This window comes from Tauraco erythrolophus, chromosome 2, assembly GCF_009769465.1.
Source record: "Tauraco erythrolophus isolate bTauEry1 chromosome 2, bTauEry1.pri, whole genome shotgun sequence".
Lineage (NCBI taxonomy): Eukaryota > Metazoa > Chordata > Aves > Musophagiformes > Musophagidae > Tauraco > Tauraco erythrolophus.
Genome location: NC_141466.1, coordinates 11,990,087 through 12,015,006, shown reverse-complemented (window position 1 = coordinate 12,015,006; position 24,920 = coordinate 11,990,087). Strand labels below are relative to the sequence as shown.

The 24,920-nt window shown below is 41.6% G+C and overlaps 1 protein-coding gene across 1 annotated transcript in view; it reads left to right on the top strand.

Annotated features, from left to right (window-relative positions):
• RNF217 (ring finger protein 217) overlaps positions 1–24,920 on the top strand; it is a 60,349-nt gene that overhangs the window by 24,474 nt on the left and 10,955 nt on the right. Inside the window, exons 2-3 of the mRNA XM_086632101.1 lie at positions 10,584–10,817; positions 18,562–18,726. Coding sequence (XP_086488227.1) covers positions 10,584–10,817; positions 18,562–18,726 — 399 coding nt within the window. The remainder of the gene's footprint in view (positions 1–10,583; positions 10,818–18,561; positions 18,727–24,920) is intronic.

Here is a 24,920-nt window from a genome sequence, read left to right as displayed (position 1 = left end):
AGACTGACCTGACATGGTAACAACCCCCAAATTACAGCCAGAGTTTGTTCAGCAGGAGAATTAACTCTGATAGTTTGTCTGTTAAATACGTTGTTTAGAAATCACTGCATGCTGGACCAGTGCAGCTCTCTACTGGATTAGATCAGTTCTGGGGCAGAATTTTTCTTTCAGCTTGTATCAGAGGATTTTTCTTCTGTGCCATACTCTTATGTGCTGAGATGTATTAGGTAACAGTTTGACTATTTGATGATGGGTAATTTGCTTCTACTGGGGCTGCACTTCTGCTTTGCTTTCACTTTTGCTTCTCCGAGTATGGATCACAGCCACTGCTTAGACTTTTGCTTCAAACTGTTACCTGGAAAAGGCTGTGTTTGCACATCTTGGTCTTGTACATTTACTCCTTGTTGTGGCTGTATTTGTCATTGCATTAAGTGTGCATTAGAATGTGGTTTAAACTTAAAATGCATTACGAGAAACATCTCTGTGAAGTCATGTGAAACTGGAGCTTTAGCACAGTACCTAGGGTTTGTCCAAATGATGGTGAGTGGGGAGAAGCTTGGAAGTCTATTCTGTATTAGCCTTTCCTAGGAAGTATTTATCCCTAAAAATGCGTCAACATGCACACTAGTCCTTTTATTGCTTGAGCTATGTAAAACTTACCAATTTGTTTCATCTTGCTTTTCACCAGAAGCAACTTTGTTTGTTGTGGATAGGTACTGGTATGCTGACATAGGTCTCTCTTCAGGAAGGCAGAGCAAAACAACTATTTAGAATTAACCATTTTGTGACAACTTCAGTGCATAAACAAATTTCTTTAAGTTAGTTTGTAGGGGGAGCCAAGTATTTTAACCTCATATTCCACCTTGAATGTTACTATCTTTCCTGGTAATCATCTGCCAGATAAAAAGTACTTTTCAGGCTTTCTTCTGTTTTTGTTTGCACCTTATGCAACTGCTGTTCCTATATGATTTACCCAGTAGAGAGGGCACAACTTGGTTTTGTGTCTGATGAACAAGAATACAAACATTGACTATTAATATGTGCACAAGAAAACTCATCTACAACCTCAGACCTAGCAAAGACATGGAAATGGAATAGTTGTAGATAGCTTTCTTAAGGAAAGCAGGACAGTTTAAGAATGGCTGTAAAGTGCGTGTCCGTTTTTCTACAGATTAGGGAATGTAGATGATCAGAGTGGTCAAGAGAATAGTTGAGAGATTTGTGTTAAAAGTTCTTGCTGGTTGAAGTGATCACCCACATCCATGGCAACTCTGTTAGGTTTGGTAGCCATCTTCTGGGATGGAGCAGTGAGACAGGTGGGAGCATACCTCCCCTACCTCCTTCCCTCAATTATGAGACCTTTTCTTTATTTTATGCTAAGCGCCACTTTCAGTTGGGAAAATATTAAGCACCCTGAAATGTTTCTGTAGGTACAACAGTAAAACATAACAACAGCCACTGCTGGCAAAACCAAAGGGTCAGTTAACTATTGCTGATGATACCAGCTGGGATAATTTAGGTTAGAGGCTAGGTAGTACAGATTACTGAATCGGTTTTGCACATGTATGATGGTTTGGGCCCTACTTTATTTGAAAGGGAAATGCTGGTTGGCAAATATGAACTCAGTAGCCTTTTCTGGTTTTTATGTCTGGTTGGGACCCTGTCTGCTAAATAGTAGAAAAATGAACTATGGATCTCCCCTTTTTCAGCATAAATAGTTGTAAGATAAATTGTCACTGTTGTTGATGGGTTTTGCTTGGTTCCACCTGAAGACTGTAGTGATGTTTCCCAATGAAGATTGAGACCATGTATTCTCACTCTTCTGTACTGCTGTTATGAGTGCTAACTTTTTGTCCATCTTTAAGTAATGCATGGGAAAGTATTTATTTGTGATACTAATTATTGTTAATAGTTAACAGTATTCCATTGGAATTGATCTGAATCTGGGTTAATCCAGTTTGAACCCAGAGGAGGTCAGAGTTTGACTGTTCAGGACTTTCTGTTGTACACAAGACAAGGAAATGGCTACATTCCTTTTTAAGCATTGCTCCTGTAAGAGACTGGAATATAGATAAAAATTACTTGCTCCAGTAACTGAGCACACTTTGGTTTAATCTTCTTAATTGGGAAGAGAGAATAGGATTTTGGTGGGGGTTTTGGGTGTTTTTTCTTCTAATTTATTATTTTCTGAGATGAGAATTTAAATGAATTACAGTAAACACTCACATAATGACTTCACTGCTTTTGGGAAGTCAGGTCCCTGCATGCTGAAAGCGAGGGAAGGCTCCCACTCTGCATGGCCAGTGTCTGCTGCCGTGCCTGCGTCCCGTCCCGCTGGACCTGTGCACTTCTCGCCTTCCCGGGGGGTCAGCCTGGGCTCTCGCGGTTTTTCTGTTCCTTACAGAGAGCACTTGGATGGGCAGAATAGACCCGGGTTAGGCTTGCTGGTAATGAATTCAAATGCAGGCAAGAGTTTCTACAAGTCTTATGCTGTCTGTAGGAGGCCAGGCTATTCTCCTTTGAATTAAAACCTGCTGATTAAAGAGTTAACTGATTGATTTTTATCTTGGTTATTTTACAAGTATCAGCGTGTGAGCTGGTTTGTTTTGGTTCTGTGCTATTTGGCTGTGGTGTTTTTATTCTGGTGCTGGAAGCTCAACAAACCATTACCTTACAAAGGTATTGCTACTTTGCTACTTGTATTTCCTAGTGCTACTGAGCCCCTGTGAGCAGGGCTCACTCCTGAGATGGCTGGGTTATTCGAGCGTATCGTGGCATGCGGATGGTCTCCTGGTCTGTGCTTCATTTCTGTAATCCCTTCCCACACCTGACTGGTTTTAGTGTGGTCTTTTGGTCCTGCTCCTAGGCAGAAGCAGCTGCTCTCAGGGCTTGGATGTATTTGCCTCTGTTTTCCACTCCAAAAAGGGCAGGTCCCTGGCTTGGTCTGTTATCCTCAAAGTTGTCCTTCCATGAAGCTTCTTCTTTGGGTCTCTTAGTAAAAGTGGATGTGTCTTCTAAGGAATAGAAAAATTACCATACCCATTCTTAGCTAGCATCGGTAATATGCACACCTGGACAAAATAAGAAAGCTCTCATGCATTTCCTTGTTCCTTTTAATGAATGCTGAGAGATCTGTGGGTTTGGGTCAGATTCCTCCAAGGCTGACAGTTCCTGCCACACTTCCTCCGGAGTTACCTTTCTCTGCCGGGATTTCCCCTTCCCTCTGTGCCCACACGTGTCTCCAGAGGAGAGATGAAAGATTGCTTTATCTTGCACGCTCCAGCGCTCCCAGAGATTATGAAATCTTTCTGCAAGACGGTCTCTTGGTCTAATTCTGGTGTGCCTCTATGTGAGAGAGGGCAGCTCAGCGGGCAGCCACCCGGGCGTACCAGCCCTGGTTTTGTCTGGTTGCGGAATTAACCATTGCCTCTGCTGTGGGTTTCAACTCAACCATGGACACTCAAAAACCAGAGTAGAAAGCATGTAAACCTCATCTTGCTGATGACACACACTAGTTTTGATGAGTAGTAGCAGGCAGAAACATGACTTAATGCAGTGTGTTTTTTTCTAAATGCATTACTGAGGTAAAAACCTTCTTTTTTTTAACTTGATGCTAGAGAAAGTAAAGGAGATGAAAGGCGGAGAGGGAGCTAGTGCAGGTTGATTACTTGTTTACATCTTGTGAAGGAGAGTTTTAGTGTTAATTTGATTTTCAGCTCTGGGGTCCCCTACATAAGAAGGACATGGAGCTGCTGGAGCGACTCCAGAGGAGGGCCACGAAGATGATCTGAGGGCTGGAGCACCTCCTCTATGAAGAGAGGCTGAGAGAGTTGGGGCTGTTCAGCCTGGACAAGAAGAGGCTCTGGGAGACCTTCTAGCAGCTTTCTGATGCCTAAAGGGGGCCTACAAGAAAGCTGGAGAGGGAGTTTTTGAAGGACTTATAGTGATAGAACAAGGGGAAATGGCTTTAAATGAAAGAGGGGAGATTTTGATTACATATAAGGAAGAAATTTCTTACATTGAGGGTGGTGAGGCACTGGAAGAGGTTGCCCAGAGAAGTTGTGGCTGCCCCATCCCTGGAGGTGTTCAAGGCCAGGTTGAATGAGACTTTGAGCAACCTGATCTAGTGGAGGATGTCCCTGTCTGTGGCAGGGGGCTTGGAGCTAGATGATCTTCGAGGTCCCTTCCAACCCTAACCATTCTGTGAGTCTATGATTCTGTAAGAATTTTCTGTAGATGCTATTCCTATGTAAGCAGAACAAATAGAAGCTGAATGTTGCCATTGACAGCAAATCCATGTAAGCAGGTAACACCTGGTCCTGTGGAAGCAAGGGAAAAGGAGTAGAGCTTCATGCCAGCATGTCATCAAATCACAAAGCAAATCAAGAGGCCTTTAAGAGAGAGGTTTTGGTTGAGTTTAGGTGTATTCTGAAGAATATCTTGCTAGCTTGTCCTCACAGTTCTTTAGATGAGTCCTGTATGTGTCTCTGAAGGAAAAAAGAAGAGTTTCAATGGAGAACAGCATGGTTTGGGGTTTTGCTTCAGGCTACGGAGACCAGTTTTGCCAGTTAAGGTTTTGGTTGGTTTCTGGGGCTGAGGGCTCTCTGGTCACTGCCCCCGTGCAGGTGGTGCTGGTTGTGGCTGCAGCATCCTGAAGCGCTTCGGGTATGTGGGTTTGTGTAAGTGCATTCCCTGAAGCAATCCTCAGGGTGTTATGGATGAAGGTGGAATCCCAGCCTGTGGCTGAAGTTGTAAAAACTACATGAGCTTTGAGAATTTAAATTGATGCTACGTTTAAATATGTGTTGTAAAGCATTCAGAAGACATGCTTTTGGAGCAGAAAGGTCAAGCCTTTAATGTACTGGTGGTGATTGGATTGCAGTTACACACGCTGTGATTCTCTCCCAGCTTCTTACTTTTGCATGCCTTTCTCCTGAAGGATGAGATACTAACATGTTCTTCAAAGGCCCTGAAATTTTCCTTTTTTTGTGTCTTTTTTTTGGTGTTGACAATATTATAATTAATGCAAATCACATAACAGTGTGACTAGAAGAGGTGGTGTCTGCTCACATCTGCAATGTTTGGGCCCAAATGACTTTCTCGTTCTGAATGTGACATGAAGCAGGAACCATCATTGTCATTGCTTCATCCAAATACGTGGTACCAATACGAAAGGAAAACAAAGATTTTGTGTCCTCAGAGGACACATGAAGGTGGGCATCACGATGGAGCCTTTTAGGGTTGGTCTATGTGAGCTGTGACACAATAGAAATCTGAGGATTTTTTTATTTTTTAACAGAAGTGTCTGGTGGTACTTTTATTAATAATAAATGGCTTTTTTAAACACAACTTAAAATGGACACTGTCACAAATATAAATAAATTCTTTGGGTTTTTTGTCTTTGAATATCTGTCAGGCATTGGTGCTGGGAGAAGTTAGTTTTCTTGAGCTACATTTAGTCCCTGAGGTGGGGAAAAGTGGGATTTTTTTTTTTTTTTTTTTTTTTCCTCCTAGGCATCTTAAAGGTGCTGTTGACATTTGCCACCTTCTTTGAATCACCTCCGTCACCTCCCTCATTCTGCACTGGCTATAAAGACTGTTTATTCTAGTTGTTTTGGTGGTCACTTGGATATTTCCTGGCATAGCAGAAAATATGAATTAAAACTAAAAAACCAATAATTCTGATTTCCATGCCAATGTGGAAGAGATCCTCACCGTTTTGAGCTCTGTCTTTTTGAGGTCAGCAATATACACCCCACTAAGGGCTAGTCAAGCCCGCCCTTCCTAGGGAGGGGAGTGACAGCTTTCAGCTGAAGTGAGGTTCCAGGTGGTGTTTGGCAAAGACAACCATGGGGTGACTTAATGAGAAAGGGATTCAGAAAGTCATTTATTGCAAGTCTGCTGTATTGAGAAATGAATAAAAAGGAGAATAAAAGTGAAACATACCTCGTGGAGTATGGTTTGTGAAGTAATGAACAACAGCCAAGATGTTGTATGAAGATGTCTGGTGGAAGAGGTGGCATAGAGGAAACCCAGTCTGTTTTCCTGTTTCCTGGTGATAAAACTGAAGTAGCCTCTAATCTAATTACTGTTAGTTCTAGCTGTTCGTTCTTGCTTGCCTTGCAGCACTGAGGATTTGTGCCGTTTGACAGTAAGGAGGGAGGACAGATGGGCTGAGAAAGAGATTCTGTTTCATAGGGTGTTTTTTTGGTGAAAGGAGTTCGATGGAGAATGCCAGGGTATCACTGGCACAAATCGGAGGTAGGGGATCTGGACTGCTGAAGTTTGTACTCAAACCACAGAAATGGTCATGGAACCACAATCTTAAAGGGAGGTGCAAAATGCTTAGTAGAAGTTTGCATTGTCTTTGGTTTGCACTTGCTGAATCATGTCTGCTTGGATTTCATTTGGTTAGCACCTACCACTATGGAGTCCTGAACCATGGTGAGCCCTTCCAAGTATTTTCCAGAATTTTATTTAAAGAAAACAAATTCACAATGACACTCTACACTTCCTAAACCCACAAGAAAAGTAATTCTTCACTGATTTGCAACTAACCAGCAAAAATGAAAGAGCAATGTTACCAGTGAACTAGAAAGCAATGGAATTTTGTTTATAAATAAAGGGAACATTAATCCATTTGTTTCTTCCCCTGTAGATCAGACTATGCCTTGACTTGCATCTGTGCATTTCCAAAATATTTTTGTGTAACATCCTTGGTAGTTTACAGGGCAGAATTTGGTGCACTAGTAGAAATTTAATTTCTCCACAGAGGTGGAGATTAGACATGGCACTGTTCACTTTTCTTTCAGCATTAACAGGTAAGAAGTAAGCAGAATTTACTGGTTTATTTAGCATATGCATCTCTGAACTAAGAGTAAAGTTTCAGTTAGAAAAGTGCTCATTTGTATATATCTGTTTTGAAGTAGAATGGCCCCTTTTTAAGGAACAGAGCTGTAATACAGCTGCTTAAGTACCGCGTGCACAGGTTATGCTACATCCAGCTTGGGCCAGGCTAAATGACAGGTATAAATCAGTGCTTGCTGTGTAGTTTGAACTTTGCTTTCTGTGTAGTTAATACAGATTTTCTTTAAAAGAAAGCTCGGGGGGTGGAAATAATTTTCTGACTTAAAGTACCATGCCATCTGTTTCTGTTTTCTGTTGCTGTTATTGCTGCATTTTGGAGCAGTAAGTGGACCGGTGTAGAGTCTGGGTCCGGTCCCCCCCATTCCACACACACCCTCCCCCCTTCCAAATCTTTTCAAATAAAACATCAGAAAAATTAGAAGGGGAAGGTACGTGTATCTCTTGATAGTTTAAATGTTAGCTTTCTGTAGGATGAAAGTCGCAAGAGACTGCTTTCTCCCTGTGAATTGTAAACAGAGCTAGCCCCTCCTGAGATGCTTTACAGAAGTGAAGCACAGCTGGATGTAAAAGCTGGATGATGCTGCCCGACATTTAACACTGCTGCAGCTCAGCTGCTTTTAGACATACCTGAGTCGTTCCTCCTGCTGTGAAAATACACCATGCTATTGTGTATTCCCAGAGTTCTTAAGTTCTTAATGCATAGTGGTATTTTGAAATTCAAAGACTCCTTAAAACTTAGGGGGGTTGACACTGTGATAAGCTGATATTGAAGGATAAGGCTCTTCAAAATTCTTTATTCTTTTCCTAAACTTTTTTTTTTTAAAATAGTTATTTTTACCCATCTTATTAGCGGTTTTTTTCTTCCCCATTCTGTAGCACCTCCTGCGTCTGCAGCAGCAGGTAGCCTAACAGGCTACCTCTAAAGCTGTACTTACATCAATTGCTGATGCTAGTGCACAAACAAAGATGGACTGTTTTGGTAAGACAAGGCTCCATTGAAGTTACTGCTAATAAGCAAACCAGCTCTGTTCACTTCAGTCCCATTCAAAACACAGGAAAAAGATCAATCTTTGCCAGACTTGAAAGGCTGAAACTATTACAGAGGATAAAAATGATTTACTGCAAGTGGGTGTAAAACATATTTTCAAAATAAACACTGAAACTGCACTTGACTCTTACCACATATATTAATCATATTCTGTGTGGGCATGAAATCCAGAAAGTGTTCAGCTTTGTATTCCTTCGTTTTATTAATGCAGGTTTGTTCTAACAAGCATTTAATATAAGCAGTGCTTCTTAAGTACCAGCTTAGATGCCAGATACAATGTGCCTTCTCACTGTGAAGTGTTGCTCCACTGTAGCTTAGTTTACTTAGGGCTTGCCTCTTTTAGTATTTTACTAATGCTTAAAAAAACAACAACAAAAAAACCACCAAAAAAAACCTAAAGTAGTTGCAGATGGGTTTAATTTAACTGTTTGGTTTTAAATCGTTGTACCTACACTTCTTTAAACAGAAGCTTATACTAGTCTTTGCAGTAGTGAAATAACTTTCTGTATTTCTGTAGGAAATTGTTTTCCTAGTTCATCATGTTTGAGTACTCTAGTGCTGGATTGATCATCTGCTTTTTAAGCATAGCTTCATGATATACTGGATGATTCTTCCGAGAAGAGTCACTCTAGTGGTGTCATATGCTTGAGTTCAACTTTTACATGCTGCTACAAGTGCATTGGTGTCCTATAGGAAGGAAATGTGGACATTCCTCAGCGTGTAGTTTGTGTGGTTTTGCACGACTGTTTTTTTAATACCTTTGAGTACATACTCCTCCTGTACTTACACTGGTCCATGCAAAAGCCGAAACTGTTTGAGCCTAGCCTTGTTTGCATGTGGTAGAGCTCTGCTCACCTTTCAGAGCTGGAAGTGAAATTCAGGGAAGTTCCCTCCTAAGAGTGGGTGTATTGCTGGTGGAGCTGCCTCTCCTCCATACTGCAGGCAGGTCTGCTTGCACCCTGAACTGAGGCTGCTCAGGGCACTGGGGCAGTCATTGCTTGCTGAGGTCTCCTCTGCCGTGCTCTGGTCTGGGATGGGCTGCTGCTGTCCTCACTCTGCTTTTCCTCTCTCTAACATATACCTAACCTCTTTGTTCTGCTTGGGTTTAGCTACAGTAGCTACAGTGCTGAGAGAACAAAGATAGTGTAATAGAGATTATTTTTTTTTTAAATCAGTATGAGCCTTGAGTTTTATTTGATTTTGTTATGAGTCTTCTAATCCTCTGGCTCCTGACTAATTATCATTCGGTTAGAGCCCTTATGGCTCCCTTGCTGAGGCAGCAGTGACAGGGTTGTGTTGGGTTTTAGTTATTTTTCCTCCTTTCTTAACTTAAATACTGCATTAATGGAGTGTCTGATGTGTCTTCTGGTACCACTATGCAGCATTGAAATCCATGTCCACATCTGAGGTGTTCCTATCATATTTAGTGTATTGTTTGGCAGATTCCCATAATGGAGCACGTTAAAGAATAAGCAGTCTAAGGGAATCAAACTTGCCAACCCTGAAGGAGTAATTCCTGGAAAGAGATGCTGGTTACACCACTAACCCCCATTTTTTCTGCATGGAGATAGTCACTAAGGAAGGAATTGGGCTGGTGGTCAGCTCCACTTGTACAGTCAACACTGGTTCATTCATAATTGCTTGAGGCAGACACAAACGTGCTCAAGCCAGGTCCTTGCAGGCTCTCACGGTGCAGCAGGGTTTAACAGCTCCGGCTCAGTGCCAAGCAAACGCTGCTCTGCTGCTCCCAGACCAAGTAGGATCTGCTGGCTTGGCATGAAGTCTGAGCTGTTGGAGCCTGCCAAGTGTGAAGAGTGCAGACCTGGGTCCCGCGCTGTTCTCTTATCCAGGAGCTCTGGAAACGCGTTGCAGATATCTGACCATATGGATCAGCCTGGGACCGTCGGGGCTCATTAGATCAACAATAGTTTCAGCCCTGTTAAACTTGAGCATGCTTCTGCACATGTTAACTTGTTCTGGTTGTCTTTTTGGGGGCTTTTTTAAGGGTTTTTCAGGGGTTGTTTTTGAACTCTAGCTCTGAGTTCTGGGAAAATGTATTAGCTTGGTCAGCTCCAGGCTCAGCTAACGCTTTCTGCTTATGCAGCATGGCATATGAGGAGCTTCTTGGAAGCAGATTGAGCTTTGCTGAGCAGGAACCAGCTCAGGGCTAGCACTGAGTCAGAGCTGCTAGACTCTGATGATCCTCAATAGACTGTAATTTCTCTGTGCTGTGATTCCCAGCATGTTTTGCAGTGAAACAGTACACAAACGTTTCCACTGCCTGCTTTCTCACAGCCTGTGTGAGGCATGGTAGTGGAACGCTGACCATTACACACAAAGTGTGGAGTGCTGGATGGGTGCTGCTGGTAAGGACTGGTGTTTTGGTTTTGCAAAGTACATAGACATGGTACGTACACTGAGACTATACATTTAATAACTGCAGTTGTCATAAAGGTAGTTAGCTTTTCTATTTGGATTTCAAAATATTCTCTCGGAAAAAAATGTGGCATGCTTGGACTAAGTCAAAATAATTTTAAGACTATATGCTTGATAGTCTGTGAATTGTTACAATACTTGAAATTAAATTTCCTCACAAAATTCATAAATGCTTGCTTACCTTTTTCCAAGCAAAAGGTCAAACAGCTATTCTTGGTTTTTTCATATGCAGGTGCAGCTGGGACAAGCGGATATAAAATGCCCAATCACAGAGTGCAGCGAACACCTGGATGAAACAACTGTCCTCTATAACCTGCCCCACGACGACATCATCAAGTATAAATATTTCCTGGAACTCAGCCGCATTGACTCCAGCACCAAGCCATGCCCTCAGTGCAAGCACTTTACAACCTTCCGGAGGAGAGGCCACATTCCTACCCCTGCCAAATTGGAGAACAAATACAAAGTGAGCATGCTTGCCGGGGCCGTGGGTTAGATGGTGACGCAAGAGGAGGACAGCATTTGGTGGGCGTTAAATGAGCTTTCTTGCATTGCTGGGGCTGTGTGCAAGCTGTGATTAGGAATATGAATCTATAGTACATCACTGATGAACTACTTAATTGATTTCTAACAGGTCAAGTAGTTGAACTTCAGTCCTTGTTTCTTTGTCAGGTGGCGTAATTTTGTCCTGACATACAATTGAAAGAGTGTTTTCTCTCTGACATGCAAACAAAATATAGTCACGATCAGAAGAGGCTGGGGAAGGGAAGTTATCGCTGTAACGGATAATTTTAGACACACAACTCCAGTAAAGATAAGTTTGCCCAGAAACTCTGAGCAAATGAATTCTGGGCATTTATGGTGTTAGACTGTTGCCATGCTTCTTCCTTAAAACTAGACCTCTTGTCTGTCCTGCTTCTTGGTTTCGATTTCTTCAGTCCCTTTACAGAGGTTATACATTATTGTAGTCTCATCACTCAAATACAGCAAACTTGAGAAATAGGCAAATCCTCACTTGTCCAGCATTCCTTTTAGATTTGCTTATACCGTGATTTCAATCAAAGTTAAAAAGCAAGAGATGACAATTAGAAGAAGCTTTAAGCTGCTGAAGATCCATCTCACTTCCAGAACACGAAGGTTCTATCTGCAGCATCATGCTCTGTGTTATTTTCAGTCCAGTTATTAGGTTTGTTGTGGTTAACTTCATGATAGAGCTGGCCTTTCCTGGACAAACCAGTTCTCCTCAGTAGGAGTTTAGATGACTGTTTAGATAGCCCTAATTGCACAGCACAAGATTCAGCCTGGTGTGGAGATGAAAAGGTAGAAGGCTGTATATCCAGTGGAGTCGAAACCTTGGTAAAGCTAACTCTGAGTTATGAGCTCCTTATGTATATCTATGCAGTGCATGAATCGCATGCCACGATGTCTGTTGAACTCAGCGTTTTCAGATTTTTGGCATCTTACACGGAGGTGGAGAAATTCAAAACTGTGGGTAAAATTCCTTCTGCCCACAGCCATTCTCCTTCACTCATCCGCTTAGCATTCCCTCAGGTGTAGACAGGGTGTGTGGTTCAGGGTAGATCAGATGTCCTAACGCTTCTGCAGCAGCCTCTCCTAAGGTGCCAGAGGCTGTTACTGTCCCGCTGGTGTGGGTCACAGTTGGAGCAACTGTTATATTGTGGGATGCCAACTCTGAGAATATTCCTCAAAGCACAAAATGGGTCGTTCTGCCCACCAGTGCTCTTTTATGAGTTAAAATGCTGTAGTTAAAATGTTCCCACCACTTCCCTACAAACCATAATCGGAAGGAATGGGAGGCTGTGTGATGCATGAAGTGCAGGCCAGAAGCAGTTACCTGGTCCTGTGGTGATGCATTGTGTAGCTCTGATCTGCAGAGCTCAGGTCTGCTCTTGGGAACAGATTCTGGCAAAACGTGTTCTTTGAGCTGTGGCCAGGTGTTGCCTGGAAGAATGTCTAGTTGATGCAGGTCAGAAATACAATTAGGAAAGTGCTAGCAAACAGCATGGACAATCATGGTCCAGCACTTCGGTCTGCTCCCAGAACCTTTGTTGTTCTCTGACGTAGGTACAGTTTTAGTGACTTATTTTAAGCTTAGCACAAGAATGAATTTTGCTGCAGGGATAAGATTTAGAAGGAGGACTATGCATGAGATTGTGTATGTGTGAGTAAATACATACATAGCTATGGACCATTATTGTCTCAGTTTTCTTAGATTCTCGTGTGATTGTTTGTATAATAACTTGCCTGTGCCTGGAATTAAAGGCTCTTCGGCGGTATGGACTCGTTTTCTTCTGCATATAGCATCGGAGGCATCTGGCTGGAGACTAGGAGACTCACATATTCACATGCAAGCAATATAAACAGCAATTGCACCAGAGGAATTCTGTGCCAGCGCTGGAAGTGCTGCCTTCAGAAGAACTGAGTCATGCCTGGGGAAAGTCTACGCACAAGCCTACTAGTAGGATCACTGCACACGAGGGCTCAGTGCCAGTGTCCTCACTTTCCTGTACGCTGCAACAGGAACACTGTAAAATCCGAGAGTACATTTGAATGGATGCTGTTGAAATGTTATTAATAGCATTCCTAAAATTTGGTACACGAATTAAAATTATAAATAAACTTAACATCTAAATTTAAAGAGGTAGCAAAGTTATTAGATTAATTTTCCTTACTATAGCTGTTTCATGTCAGCTAAACTGATCTAAGCCCAGCAGTTCAGTTTACTGCTGCTGTTTTTCGTTTCTAAGATAGAAGTCTTGATTTGCTAAGCCTAGAAAGTTACCTGGTGCATGTCTGTTAAGGAGGGGAAGAAAAGGGAAACTTGTTTTCCAAACCTTTTTCTCCCATTAGTGTTACTTAAGACAGCACAATACAGCAGTGTGACATTGTTTCCTGTACCAAATATTTGTATCACAAATGGATCCAGCTTTAAATAAGGAAATACCCCTGCCCCCTCTCTTATGACCTAAATTGGAAGTATAAGACTTGTTTGCAGAGAAGATCCTGATAAACCTTTGGTCAAAGCTGGTATGCCAAACTGCAAAGGAAACGGGCACAAATGGGAAAATTGGTAGTTCCTATGTATGGAACAGATGAGTTTCACAAGAGTGAGTATGTTGGCTTGTTCTGTGAGGGGTTTTTTGGATTGGGGTTTTTTTTAATTTTTTTCCCCTAAACCCTGGATTTCAGCTGTTATTTTAATGTTAGTTCTTTGACCTGCCACCTCCCATAAAGAAGCAGTTCTTGATTTTTTGGACTCGATCTCTGCCTTATTGGTTAACCTGTGAGGTTCATAATGAAGTTTCCTTGCTCATTTCTGTCGAGATACACATCGCATAAAAGAAAGGCTTGAGTGCTTGGCTTTGGAAATATTAAATGTTTTTTTCAGTGTAGTCGTTATATAAACTATCTTTTGTTTGAACTACTCGAGACGTTCTGAAACTTGTTATGCTAGAACTAGTAAGAGTCTGTACCTGAAGGGACGCTGTGAAAGAGTGGATCTGTGTGGTTCATATCAATCAGTTCCTCCCTTTTTGTGTCAGATTTTAACCTTGAGTAGCAGATATCTTCGTGGCTGCACATCACTTCAGTCTGCCTTGAGGCTGAACTGCTGTGGACGTGGCGATTTTGCCGTGCTCTCCCTCTTTGCTCTTAGCTGTTCATTCCTGCCAGCTTGCTTTTGCTCATGTTGACGCTTTGATGTCACACTGGGAGCTGGATCAAAGATCAGCTCCAATGCGATACAAGATTGGTTTGGTTTGTTGTTGCTTATTTTCAGCTGGTACAAGAGAGAGGACGGGTTGGTGATGAGGAGACGGCAGCTGTTTTGACAGAAGCCCATACTTATTTTGGATAAAGTGACTGTATAGCTGTAGCTAGAGATGGTAATTCATGTAATCAGTTAATTGCGCAATTAATTCAGCCATCCTATTATATAGCTAGCATTCCACTAAGCAGCAGAAAATCCTCCTAACTCTTTGCAGCTTCAGGCTGTCACATTGATCTTTTTTTAATGTGCAGTCAGTTATAGTTATCCCACATCAAGCAGTGTTTTGTGTTGCTGTTACCTACCTAATTTTGAAAGGTCTTTTCCTGGGAGGCGAGGAAAATGATAGTTAGAATAGTCTGCAGTAAAGAGGCTGGCTAAGAAAATGGAAAATGTTAGCCTCAAAGGTCAGTGTTTCAGAAAGCTGAGAACCAAAAGGGTTAGTATGAGAAGTTGTGTAATCTTTTCTATTTCAAGGGAGACTGACCTCCAGATGGCATAGAAGTTTGTGTATATATCCATCCTCTCAATTCTGATCAACTGAAATGGAAGTCGTAAAATAAATGGAAAAAAGTTTGTGTGAGGAAAAACGTATTTGAGAAAACACTAGATTACTGTTTGGTGTTTTTTGAGATATTATAGTCCAGCAAAGCAGACAAACTATATAGTTTACTGCTTTAAATTATATGTAGATAGCATTTCTGTGTTCTTATTATGATGATTTCATGCACTAATACTGAAACATAAAGCAAATATTACTTGACTTTTTTTCTTCCAGAAAAGCAGAGAAAGAATAGAATAAGAATCTGAAAGACTGCTCTGATTGCACTGTTGTGTTCCTGTTGAAGTGCACTGGTGTCACACTGTATCCAAGTTTGAATAGGTTTAGGGTTTTATTTTGTGGCCGCTAATTCCAAGAAAAATAAGGTTCATAAGTACTTTAAAAAGAACATACTTTTCTTTGCCTGCTTAATGTGTGTTCAGACAGTATTGAACAACAGAGAAGTCAAGTGGCCCATTCAAACTGTAAAAACTATTTACCAGTTCGGTTTTGTGGAAGATGCTGTCAGGGGTGGCAGGTGGAAGAGGAAACTAGGAACTCCAAACCTAGTAATGAAGTAGACAGTTCCCACTAGTTTACTTCAGTGAGTCAGGGCCATTCGTGGTAACAAATGTTATTCTGAGTTCATGCGGTTATAGCCTCATCCTGTATTTCAGTACTTTCTAAGTAACGTATTTGGAAACATCTGATGTCAGTGTGCATTTATAAGATTCAATATATATCCTGATGGATGCTATATTTCTTGCAGTTATATACGTGCTATAGTAGAAGGATGGAGCCTGCAATGAGTTTGTGTCAGATTTTCAAAAAACAAAAACAAACCCACAAAACTTGTGTTTCAGATTATGTTGGCATTTCATTTAAGAAGCAAGCTTTAACTTGCAGCTTCCCAGATCAGTTGGTTTGGATTTGCATTTTTTAACATTCTTGTTCCATCTCAAATGTCTGAATACTGCAGCTGATGAAAGCTTTCCAGTTGGAGAACACTTAATTGTGGCTACAAGCTTCATCTTTGGCTGAAATATAACAAATACTGAGTAATATAACGTGATGCATGCTATAATCTGTTTTCCCAGCAGTAGGTCACTGTGACATGCAGTATTGAAAAAGGTAAATTAGAAGCTGGGGGAGGACAGGAGGAGACAGGGAAGAAGGAAAAAAAAAAAAAAGATATGGAGCTGTTGGGTGGGACAGTTGCTAGTAAGCTAATATCTTGTGCATATTAATTTCTAAAGGATTGTGGAAACGTAGATCAGTGCTCTGTGTTAGTTTGGTTAGTAGCAATAAATATGCCGTTGTTTAGGTTCTTCAGAGTGGGAATTTTCCTCTTTCCTATTAAGTTTTTTTTATTAGGAGAATTCATCTGGGAAACAGAGGTCCAGGATAGTGTATTTCCTTTGGTGTAGCATCTGGGCCAGCAGACCAACAAATCACAGAAAGGGCACTGGTTATGTTTCGTATTGCTTTTGTTTTATCCTGGCCTTAGACATTACTGTGTTTTCATGCAAAAAGCTATAATGTTTGTAATCCACACGTTGCAGCTTTAACATGTTGTTTCCCTGCAGTCAAGTTTTGTTTGTTTTTCTTTCCTGGTTTTGTGCTGCCTACTTGTGTCTTCAGTAGCTTATCACATGCTTCCTGTCAATGAAATAAGCGTAGGTTTCTTCTGTGTGAGGTGTCTTACTGTGTGCCTTCACAAAAACGTTACTTTTAGCTATAGAAAGCAGTAAGTAAGTTTTAATATTATACTCTCTTTAAGTCTGCTTGAGATGAAGGAAATATATGTATTCTAACACTTTAATGCATGTAGGATTTTTTTTTACAAGGATAACAACTAGTAGATGGTAACTGACTAAAAGGTTAATGTGTTGTAATAGGAAGAAAATCTGTCTACTTCTTGATGTTGCTTCCCTTTGCGCTTTATGCCTTATGCCCAGGGAAAGGATCCTGGAGGGGGAAATGCTGTCTTATGGATAGTGAGAAAATTATTAATTCTCTTGACTACTAACTCCCATTCTGGCATTTGCTGATCTGTATTTGTGGATTAGCATAAAGAGGTAAGCTGAAGTGATGCGTTGAGCAAGATATCGTATAGTCCACCATTAAAAGTTAAAATACTTAGTTAAACGGTGCTGCACAGACAGAGGCACATCAGTTTATACAAATGAAACTGACTGTTACACACTACTGCAGTGTTTTTTAAAAAAAAATTTTACCTTCTACAGGTGAAGTTAAAGACAGCTACTGAAAAGTGGATCAGCTAGGGTCATAAAAACGCTCAACTTGAGCCATTGTGTCAATTAGGGTTTTAAAGTGAAACATTAAAGGCAAAAAACTAAATGCTACCTCTCTGTCTAGAACTTGGGGAATAGCATTAAGGGTAGCAGATAGCTCTTGGTCATGCATGAGAGATCAGCTTTGTGTTAGCATGCTGGTAGTGATAGATGTAGGAATTGCACATGAAAATAATAATTCTGGCTGCCCCCCAGCAAAATACTTGAGGGAGCACCTACTTTGGACTCTTAACTGGAGCTGAGGCAGCACACTAACAGTCGATGCCTGAGCAGAGGACACAGCAACTGGTGGGAGCGAGGACTTTGAAAATATGTTTTGGGGCCGTCTAATGTGACTGCACCCTAGGATGTAGTTTCCTGAACAGCATCCTCATACCATGCACGACCAGCACAGACATCCGTGGCTCGATGGTGAACCAAGTCTGGACACAGACAGAACCAAAGAGCCTTTTTTTGGCTGGTTGAATTCCTCAGTCCTGTCTGTCACCTCGTACAAAGCCAGAGCAGTGCCAGGCATGGACACAAACTGGAGCTGGTGGACAGGACTCAGCAGTCGCTTGAGAGGAGTGTGCCTTCCCGTCACTCAGGCTGAGATGTTTTGCTGCCAAACACAGCAGAAGTGAGGATGTTGCAGGAGCCTAGATATGCCTGTGTCTATTGTGGCTTCTAATTCGTGCTTTCCTTAGTCACAATCCAGGCAGGAGGCCTGTCTTTTATCAGATAAGCATCTGCAGCGTGCCTGCGTTTAGTACTTCTGTAAACACAGCAGCTGCCATACCGTTTTTCGAAAAAATAGCCAGGCTCTGGAGGAAGACATGGTGACCATGGTACTTGTTTGACGCAATGATTTGAAATCCAGGGAGTGGGAAGAATAGATTCTTTGTCAATTTAAGGAGCTTGACTTGTGTTTTCTGCTGTTAGGTGTCATCTGTAGCAAGTGGGCTGTTTGGCACAGCCTCACCTTGCCCTTACGCAATCACGAGCAAAAGGAGGCACCTGACTTCTGGGTGGTAGTTGTGGCACTGGATTGAGACCCTTCTTCTTGGTCCCTTTTTCCCAGGACCATGTCCAATATAAGCTTCATAACCCATTCTAGGCTCTGTAGAGCCCCCTCAGAAGACCAGGTACTCTGGTGGTAGCCTTGGCAGTGAAGTTTATAACTGGAAGACTGAGATCCACCACACTGAAAACTGGCTGCTAATTTTTAGATGATCTGACACATGTATTGAAGGCAACTGAACAGGGTTCCCGGATTTTACCTTTTGGTATTTGAGCCACACAGTGAATTTGGAAAGCAGTTCCTATGCTTAAACCAAGTTACTTGTGCTTTGTTTGCCTTTACAGGGGCCTTTCCTGGCTTTAGCAATTAGTCCTGTATTTTTCTGTCTTTTTTTAAAAAAAAAAAAGTTCGCTTCCACAACTTCATGCATTTTTAAAACAGACATTTCAACATTAGACCTTTGCTGGGCAGCTACTCTCTTGGTTTAAGAGCAGTGGTTTTAAAACGGGCTTTCCAATTGGATTTGCGCCCAGCTTGCAAACGTGTGGTGTTTTCTCGTTTATACAGATCCAGTGTCCATCTTGCCAATTCGTCTGGTGTTTCAAGTGCCACTCTCCCTGGCATGAAGGCGTTAACTGCAAAGAATACAAGAAGGGAGACAAGCTGTTGCGTCACTGGGCCAACGAAATCGAACACGGGCAGAGGAATGCCCAGAAGTGTCCAAAATGCAAGGTGAGCTGCTCTCCCTTGACTTGCAGGTAGTGGCTTCAAACCATTTAAATACGTATTTAAAGTAAATGTTTGTAGCTTCTGCTCAGCGTTAGAAATCAAATTCACACTTGCTGTGCAGATTCCTGTCAGTGACCCATTGACAAAAACCAGTCAAATGTCTGTCTTACTGGTTCCCTCACTGATTCTGTAGAATCTCTGCATGTTAAAGAAATTTTATGGAATTCATAAGAGAGGGCTTTGTATGCCTATAATGAAGGTGTGTTACAGAATAAATTATTCATAAAATAAAGCTTTAAAGAAATGTAAAGCTTTGGAAAACCTGACAAAGGGCACCATATTTCTCTAAAGACCTTGGGTGAATTCAGTTTCTGAGTATGGCAGACAGTACTCTATCAACAGGACTGAGGGAGACTTTAAGATTTGGCAAAACCAGTTTGCCAAAGTATTTTAGGATTAAATGTCAATTCTTCACAAACCTTTCTCATTAATTAGTTTAATTTTCAACACTGAAGTGTAGTCCCACACCCTACAAATGACATTAATCTTTTCCAGGATAGGAAATACTTCCTGCTACTCAAATGAGATGCAACAGCCCCTCGCACCTCTGCCCCAGCCGCCCTTAGTGAAGGTGGCCAGCGTGTTTGTTCCCTTTTTTTTTTTTCACAGCACTTATTTCCAGCTACTGACAGAGTAGTAAATCAAATCCTTGAGAGCACCATGGTGGTGGGAGACTGTCCTTTTTTTTGAAAGGGAGTATCTGATTTGAACATATCTGTTGCTCTACATCTACTTCATGGAAAGGACAAAGTAAGGAAACTGGAACATTTGGTAGGAAATGAATATTGAATGGGAAGATTTACTTCTAAATGTCCAAAGTATACTTTGGTCACACTTTGAGCCTTACCCTGAGCAAATAAGAGAATGTTTATCCATTTATTAAGTATCTTATTTTGGTCTTGGGGAAAGAATTGCCTGTGATGCCATAGCTTGAAATTGAAAGATTTCAAAACACTAAGAAAAATTAAGAAAGCTCTGAGTTCACCGGTCAGTTGTTTACTCATCCAGCACACACCTGATATTTGAACTGAGTTTTAACAGCTTGCTGTTTGGTAAGAGTTGGTAGGTTTGAGCCAATTCTAAAAATGTTCACTTTCTGGAAAGTCTTAACAATAAAATCCTTTTACAAACTTTGTTCCTTTCGGAGTGGGAAGAAGTATCTGTTTTGTTTTTAATTCTTTGTCTTGTGTCCAGATTCAGATTTTATGACAATGTGAAAGATGTAACTGTTGAAATAGAAGAAAAAAAAAAAAGAAGAAAATGCACCAAGCAAAAAAGTATAAATGAGGAAAAACAGAAGAGTTAACTAGAAAGAGAAAGGAACTAAAACTACTAACTCTAACGTGTTTATCATCAATAAGTTTTAAATGTGAAATGCCAAACGTACAACTGTTTTTGCCAAGTTCAAAAGAAAAGGCTGGACACGTGAAACTTTATGCAGGTTAAGTCACTAATTTTGAAGCCTGGAGTTGCATGAGTTTGGCAATTAATTCTAAAAAGACTTTAGATTTATTTTCTTAATCAAAAGAAAATAAAACCTTCTGCATGGTATGGAAAGTTAGGAAGTTAGCACAGAAAAAGAACCTCTGTTAAGAAGTCCTTCCCGGTAATGTGGTATTATAAGTGAATATCAAAGAGGGAGTTAAACCCTTTCATAAATTGTATTGCTACTCCCACTCCTGATAGGTTTTTTTTTTATTCAGAAGTGAGTAAAATTCTTCCTGCCTGCAACCTCCAAAATGTTTATATCAACACATTGTTTTTAAATCAAATCTATAACTTGCAACTAGTGGTAGCAACCAGTGGTTAGTGTTACTGTAAAAAAATACATCTTATGCAGCATTCTTCATCAAAACATTAATAGATGTCTGGGCACATGGGCACACAACATACCAACAGTTAACAACCTGGACTCAGGAGGGGTTGGACCTAATACTTTGTCTGCCTCTCTCCAGCCACTCTCTCAAAACCTCTATGTAAAATAACATTGAATCAAATGACTATCATATTTCCAAATAAAATAGAAAAGAGTGACAGAGAAAACAGAGATGGTAACATACTATTTTATTTATCCTCTTCTAGATCCACATACGCAGTGTTTCAGGTGATAACACTTTGTTCTGATATGTCCATATATTCTCTTTAAAGAACCTCTTTTATGTTTTGATTAAAAAATTCGCAGCAGCCAAAATCAGCAAACTGAGGGAAAAGCCAAGATTAAATTGTGTCAAGATGTTAGTATTTAGTCTTTAGACTAAAGCTGAAGCTAACGGAAATTAAAGGTAGAAACTTCAGTACAGGTAGAATTTCTTTACTGAGATAATTTGGAGAATTACTGGTAACCTTTGAAGTGTGATACTGGTTACAACATAAACTGACCATACTCTACAGATATCTTCTGGAGATAATTCCATGTACACACAGATTCTTTCCTTAAGTAGCCATACCCCAGAGAAGTAGAATGCACAATTATCTTGTCTGGGCGTGCAGGTGAGAAAATGGGAACGCTCTTACGGTGTATGTATATATAGGCAGATCCTTAGGCAAGTATTCACAAGTTTTGCAGTGGTTTTGGTAAGTGCTTTGAAAGAATGTAATCCTTTGTAATGTGAATACTAGCGGCACTGTTAAATATATTTAAACTTGATTATTTTTCCTATGGGTGAACACAGCTTTAGTGCACCAAATAGAAATAGCTTATATTTTCCTGATCTCTCTCAGAGAGAAATACCTCATGTTGTTGTTATCTTACTACAGATTTCAAAAGCAACACTCATTGGGGAAACACCAAATAGGGACTCTAGCTTTAGAAGGTTTTGAACAGCAGCAGAAATTTAAGTAAACAAAGATGTCAATGCAAATCAAGCAGTATGTACTTCTTATCTGTGGGTTCACTGTTCTGTTTAATGTAAGCGTTATCAAATAACTTGTGGCATAGTTTTTAAAGGTGGTCTGCAAATTATTTCTCATCCTCTGGAGGAAGGAGAGGCCTTGCTTGTATATGAAGGGTTAAAGCTGTGCCCAGGTGTTCTTCAGGAGTCAGAGGGGAAGAAATGGCCACTCTCATCCTCTGATCTCTTGGAAGCAATTTTACTGGAAGGTTTCTGTGAGAGGGCATGTAACGTGCAGAGGGTGTGAAGTGAGGGTCTGAGTAGCCACTGTGCTACTTCAGCTGTTTCCTTAAGGCTCTGACCTATGTGTGCTTTGCTGCTGGTGTGTGATTTTCACCCCTCTTGTTATGGGAGCTGTTCTTGGGTTTCTGAACAACTAAACTTTTTTCCCCATGAGGTTGAGGGTACGTCTTTTCGTTTGAGCTGGCTCTGGGTGCAGCATGAAGCCAGTAATGCTGCTTGAACGCTTGGAGCCAGAAACTGAGCTTACAGTCCCCGTGCCCTCCCCTTGCCGCCTCCTTCACCCGCACCCCGCTGCTGGGGAGCCTGCAGTGACAAGGCACCCAACCCCGCTCGGCCGCAGCTAACTATAGCAAGTCACATTCCCGGCCCCACGCCTTCCCCCGGCTGCCTGCTGCGAGCCGCCGTAGTGCCAACGGAGCAGGAACGCTTGTGTGATATCTGACCCATCAGTGACTGCTTTCCCAACCTATAGATTTGTAATCCATCTCTGTCAGTGGATTATCCTGAGGGGAGCGAGGCATGTCCGTGTGAACCAGAGCTGAAGTTGATCTGGTGAGATGTTGTGTCTTAGGCTTGAAAGCAGCCCGACCGAGTCATACAGAGTTCATCTGGCATTGTCAGTCTGCATGTGTATGATAGGGATATATCCAATCCCCACATCTAAGGTTTGGGTTTGGTTTTTTTCCCTTTTTTTTAATGAAGTCTCTCCTGACTAAAAAAGGGAAAGTTTTTTGAAACAAGGAATATAGGTAGGTTCAACCAATTGTTCTGAATTTGGAGCTTTTGAAGACAGTCATATATGTGCAGATAAGTATTCACTAAAAATTTTTCAATACTTTACTTTTTGAAGAAGCAAAGATAAAGTACGTGTAATTGCAATATGTGTCTGTAAGAAAATAAATCCTATATCAATTTCTTTGTTTTAAAAGGACAGTATGTCTGGAGAACTTAGAGCAGAAACAAGTAGATTTAGGAGTGACTGGAGTGGTCCCTAGCTAACTGGAGCTGGGATGCTTCTAAGAAAGCGTGGATAGAAGGGTGACAGGCAGTGTCCAAGAACGGGATATTTCTGAAAAGTGTTCAGGGTAGAACATACAGAGCTGTTGCCAGCAGCTCCTTGAAATTCTTGCTACCAAGTAAAATTAATTTATTTTTGCAATGTGAAGAAGTTTTGGTATTAGTATTTGCATCTAGGCTTTTCATAGGCTCCAGGCTTGCAAAGATTTTTCATTAGGATGGATCGTACCTTAATAAATTGGGTTGGTAAGTTGAAGATAGAGGAGAGTTCAACAGTCTTGACCTTAATGCAAGGTCCTACATCTGGGTCATGGCAATCCCAGGCACAAATACAGACTGGGTGGTGAATGGATCGAGAGCAGCCCTGAGGAGAAGGACTTGGGAGTACTGGTGGACGAGAAGCTCAGTATGAGCCGGCAATGTGCTCTTGCGGCCCAGAAGGCCAACCGCATCCTGGGCTGCATCAAGAGGAGCGTGGCCAGCAGGTCGAGGGAGGTGATTCTCCCCCTCTACTCTGCCCTCGTGAGACCTCACCTGGAGTACTGCGTCCAGTTCTGGAGCCCCCAACATAAGAAGGACATGGACCAGTTGGAGAGGGTCCAGAGGAGGGCCACGAAGATGATCCGAGGACTGGAGCACCTTTCCTATGAGGACAGGCTGAAAGAGTTGGGGCTGTTCAGCCTGGAGAAGAGGAGGCTCCGGGGTGACCTTATAGCAGTCTTCCAGTACCTCAAGGGGGCCTACAAGAAAGATGGGGAGAGGCTGTTCAGGAGGGCCTGTTGTGTTAGGACAAGGGGTAATGGTTTTAAAATAGAGGGAGGTAGATTCAGATTGGATATTAGGAAAAAATTTTTTACCATGAGAGTTGTAGAACACTGGAACAGGTTGCCCAGAGAGGGTGGTGGATGCTCCATCCCTGGAGACGTTCAAGGCCCGGTTGGACGAGGCCCTGAGCAACCTGATCTAGTTGGAGATATCCCTGTTCCTTGCAGGGGGGTTGGACTAGATGACCTTTGAAGGTCCCTTCCAGCCCTAACGATTCTATGATTCTATGATTCTATATCTTGAGGTGGGAGGCTTCGGTTGTCCCTGAGCTTTCAGCATCTCTGGTGCTTGCAGGGCCACTGAGTGCTGATGTCTTGTCTTCGCCTGTACCACCCAGCGAAATAAATACATGTAGATACAGATAAGAATTTCAGAAGGCATTCATTCATCTCAAGTTTGAACAAGTAAAATTCCAATTGAATGTAAGGGAAAATATTCCCAGGGAGGACGGGAATATTCCCAAGTGTGGGACAGGTTGCTGAAAGAGACTGACATACCCGTATTAGGAAATATTTAACATCTAGTGGGATGAGGCCTGGAGCACTGATCTGACTTAGAAGTTAGCCCAGCTTGGAGCTAGAGGTTAAAATAGATGACCTCCAGAGGTCATTTCCAAACTCAATTATTAGGTAACTTGATCTGCCATTCCATTGTGGAGCATGGTCTTGGGACCGGGAGGGGGTGTCTTTAGCAATTTTGTGAGCTAGGAAAGGTGCGTTTGCCACCTTGCTAGCTACAATTGGAGTTGACAAGATTTAGAAGTAGTTGTGTAATTGTAGCTGATTTGGTGAAATACTCAGTCCTAAGACCTACCCTCTCTCCTAAAACTCTCAGAACTGTAAAATAAAACTGAAGCCTTACAAAATCTGTGCAAAGTAGGTAAATGTGCCAGTTTTGCGGAAGAGTACATGGAGATACAGGAATGGAGTTATTTCATGTATGTGAGCAGCAGAAAGATGGATGTAGAACCTAGGCAGCCCAGCTTGATCCTGTACTGCGGGCATTATGAAAACTTGGTGTAGTTCCTGTATATGGTTTGTGGAATCTTTTTTTACTAAAAAAAAAATATATATATATACTTTTCAAATCATTCACTCTAACAGCAGAGCCTTCCTGGCATTTATTATGAAACACCAAATCAATTCTTGATGGTAGTGGGAA